The 3,576-nt window shown below is 46.9% G+C and overlaps 3 protein-coding genes across 3 annotated transcripts; 1 reads left to right on the top strand and 2 right to left on the bottom strand.

The window, feature by feature from the left end:
* Positions 1-246: 246 nt before the first annotated feature.
* Positions 247-932, bottom strand: CSUI_009730 (uncharacterized protein; the record flags this gene model as incomplete). The annotated part of the gene is made up of 1 exon (XM_068069841.1): positions 247-932. A coding segment is annotated over exon 1 (99 nt), but the record flags the coding sequence as incomplete, so codon positions are not given.
* Positions 933-3,050: 2,118 nt separating this feature from the next.
* On the top strand, positions 3,051-3,505 carry CSUI_009731 (uncharacterized protein; the record flags this gene model as incomplete). Its single annotated transcript, XM_068069842.1, has 1 exon — positions 3,051-3,505. A coding segment is annotated over one exon (453 nt), but the record flags the coding sequence as incomplete, so codon positions are not given.
* Positions 3,149-3,450, bottom strand: CSUI_009732 (uncharacterized protein; the record flags this gene model as incomplete). The annotated part of the gene is made up of 1 exon (XM_068069843.1): positions 3,149-3,450. A coding segment is annotated over exon 1 (150 nt), but the record flags the coding sequence as incomplete, so codon positions are not given.
* Positions 3,506-3,576: the final 71 nt, after the last annotated feature.

Genomic DNA, 3,576 nt, shown 5'->3' on the forward strand with positions numbered 1-3,576 from the left:
CCCCCCCCCCCTGGGATCTCCGACTCGCGCCCAAGCTCGGCGTGTTTCTTGGAAAGAAAGAAGAAGGGCTCAACCGCCGTGAGCTTCCGTGCTTGCGCAGGCAATGCGTAGGACAGTGCCCATCGTCACTGACAAAAGCAGTTGAGGCTGCCTCGGGCTTGACTCTTCAANNTTATTCTTTTCCTTCTTACTCTTTCTCTTCAAGTTGACGCAGACACTGTTTACAAAAGTGCGAAGGAGAATCGAAGCAGGAATCCGGGCTCGGACACCTTTACAGTCGAGCTCCGCCTGACTGTGACTGATTCCCTCGGCCAGACTGCCACGGGTAAGTTGAACATGTACCATAGGCGGTAGTTGTAGCACCGAGATACTCAGCAAATCAACTGGATTTGCATACAAGAAAAGAAGCAGTCCAACATAGAATGCTGGGAAGAGCAACCTGGAAGATCGCGGAATCGACGGTTTCCTCGATTTCGCATTTAGTTCTTTATGTATGACATTGTCATATGTGTATGGATGTTCAGACCAGGTCACCGTGACGATAGCCTCCGCTTTGACCCCTCCTCAAATCACAGCAGTCTCGGCTGTATCGTTCGACGTAGACGTTCAGGAAACCTTTCAGCTTCGCAGTACGGTAACATACTGCCCTCTGGTCGAGACAGCATCTTCGTCGGGACTTCTCGTTAAATGGCAGTCGAAGAGTGCCGATCACCTGCCAGCTGAAGAACTGCTTACCCTCTCTTCTTCTCGGCTCGAAGCGACGGCTGAGCCTTACGCACTCACGGCTGGGCTGTCCTATACTTTCACTCTTATCGTTGCATACAGTGATGACACCAGCCAGAAAGACACTCTAGATTTCACAGTGAACGTCCGCAGAGAAACCTTTTACCTCAGTTTCAACCTTCAGGAATTGACCTCCGTGCCATCGAGTGGCAATCCTGTCAGTCCGCCTTTCTTCTGAGGTGATAGAAACATGTCGTGCAATGTGGTTCTCTTTCGTGTTCGCTTTCAGAAGGCAACACGATGCAAGAATGCGTCTACTCCAGATGAAGGTTTGGTACTCGGGTTGTTTCTAAATCCCCCACTTTCCTTTCTTAGTCGCCTACTTTATGCCACACCTTTCCATCGTCCTGTGCTTTACACGCCTTCTCTCTCTTGCTTTCGCATGTTTTCTTGCGCCTTGAAATCTCCGTATCTTCCTGGCTAACCAAGCAGCACTCCGGCGCTCATAGTTTTGCCATTCTCGAGACTTCCCCTGTTTATGTGAGGTACTCCCAGTTGAAGACCGCCACCTCTGTTGGTTGCCTCGCACAAGCACAGTCGAAAAGCTCCGCTTGCAGTCGCATGCACGAATATGTGGATGTAACGCGGAGAGCGCCCCGTTCCTCGCCTGTCATACTAAAAGAGAAGAATGTCTTCTTCTTCGAGAGTTTTTCTTCCCCTTGGAATGACCTCTCTACAATCTTCACCGCCTGCAGCTTGTGACAAGCAGGTGGTGCCACTGTCGACGTGCATGTGTCCTGGGGTGGGACAACCTCGAGATCTACACCTCCATCAATCACTTTCTTCTGGTTGGTTGGCTAATATTCTTCCAGCCTCTTGTAGTTGGCTTTTTTCTCTTGTCATGAAAGAAACCTGGAAAAATCCAAAATATTTTGCTACCTATCGCTCGGTATGTGTGACCGAAACCCTGTCTTTTGTTTTCTCTCTCGTTTTGTCTTGATGGTCTGCGAAAACAGAGTGTGCGTCAGCATTTCCTTCTTCATGCTATATATTTAGAAAGATCTCACTTGATCGCCAAAGACACCGGAAGGGCCTTATCACACGCCGCAGAAAGAAGAAAGCACACTCACATCCGCCTCTTTCCACGTCCCCAAACAAAGATCGATACTTGTACGTTTCCCGCTAACTCATCACACGACTGTTTAGAACGCTATCCCTAGACAAGGACATCTACACAGGAGTGTCTAGACAGAAGAAAAGTGAGGGGAGAGAAATAATTCAAGGACTCCCTGGCGTCTTCACCAAAATTCGATTCCACAACAACTCCCGTAGTCTCTCGGTTATATCCTACTCTAGCAGACCGTCAAGGCATTCCTCTCTATGAAACAAGAGAAGTCTTGGGACATACTAGGTATCAATCTGGGTTGTACAAACGTCCTTCCTATTCCTTGTTGTTTTCGTTATCAAGAAAAGGAATGAATTCTATCATACCTCCTCTTTTTCCTTCGCTTGAGATTTCCTCCGAAGTGAAAACAAACCAGACTCCGACCCTGCCTGGACTAGCCTCTTTTGACGAGGCAGAAATAGATCTCTAGAGGTCCCAACTTTTGCCAGTGGTGGGAAGAATACAGTCATCTTTGCTTATAGACACCCATAGATCTCTCTCTAGAAAGTCATACGAACGTGAGCGCTGCAGGGACACCTGACTGAGAGGCAGGCATCTTGACATACACTGGAAGCAGAAGAGCATCTTGACAGGTCCTGTAGTGAGTAGATTTCTCAGGGAAACAAGAAGAGGAAAAACAAGAGAACGAACGATCTTCTTTCTAAATTGTAGGCATGCAAAGACATTAGCGTTTGTGTGTGTGTGTGTGCCAATGTATTTCTCTGTCTACTCGTGAAATCTTCGTGGCTGTCTCGGTGGTGACAAGGAGAGCGAGGAAGTCTTTCTTCCCTTCTACTCTCTACAGAGTCATTCACAGGAAGACAAGCAAGACATGAGAAAGACGACGCAAACGGAGGATTGTCTTGACCTCTAATCTATTTAGAAAAAGAAACTACTAAAGGACTGCAAAAATCGAATGAGAGGGTGGTCGTAGGAGTCGCCGTAGTAGTAGTAGTAGCGGCGTGTAGATTGAAAGAACGGACTCCTTTTTTCTCCCTTTTTTCTTTGCATGCAACAAAAAAAAGGGAAGAAAAGGGAGGAGTGACTGCGAAACACTGGAAAGATATGAGTGAGGGCTAACTCTCCTTGACCTTTCTTGCTGAAGCGAAAACTGAGCTGACGAGAAGAATTCCTAGCTCTTCCTTCTCCGAGATGCCACACAAAAAGAACAAAAGAGAAGAGACAGTATTGACATGCTTCTTCTCTCCCTTCTTCCTCTCACTGTGTAGCTTTTGTTCCTCTTCTTTCTTCTTTCTCTTCCGAGAGGTCTTCTTCTTCGTTGTCCCAAGAAGACTCAGCAGTAAAGAAACAAGTGAGACAGTCGGAAGTTCATCCTTCAACGGACGACAAGGCTTTTTTCCTTTCCTTTTCTCTTCTTTCTTCCTCATCATGCTTGAGATTCTTCCTCTCATGTCTTCTAAATCGTTGTTGGCGATAGAAGCTTTACTACCTCTCCTCACGAACACATTTCAAGAGGCGACGCAAGTCATGCAAGTGTCTTTCTTCGGTCGTAGTCTTTTTGCTTTCGGTGTCTATCTCTCTAATCTCTCATCCATCCTTTCTTCCCTCGTTTCTACCATCTTTTCTCCTTCCTCCTTTTGTAATAGAGTCTTGCAGTCTTCATTACGTTTCTTTCTTCTTCAGATCGCGGTAGTGAAGCCTTCTATGAGCCGTCCAGGGAATTCTGA

The sequence above is a fragment of the Cystoisospora suis genome, assembly GCF_002600585.1.
Source record: "Cystoisospora suis strain Wien I chromosome Unknown contig_5947, whole genome shotgun sequence".
Classification (NCBI taxonomy): Eukaryota; Apicomplexa; class Conoidasida; order Eucoccidiorida; family Sarcocystidae; genus Cystoisospora; species Cystoisospora suis.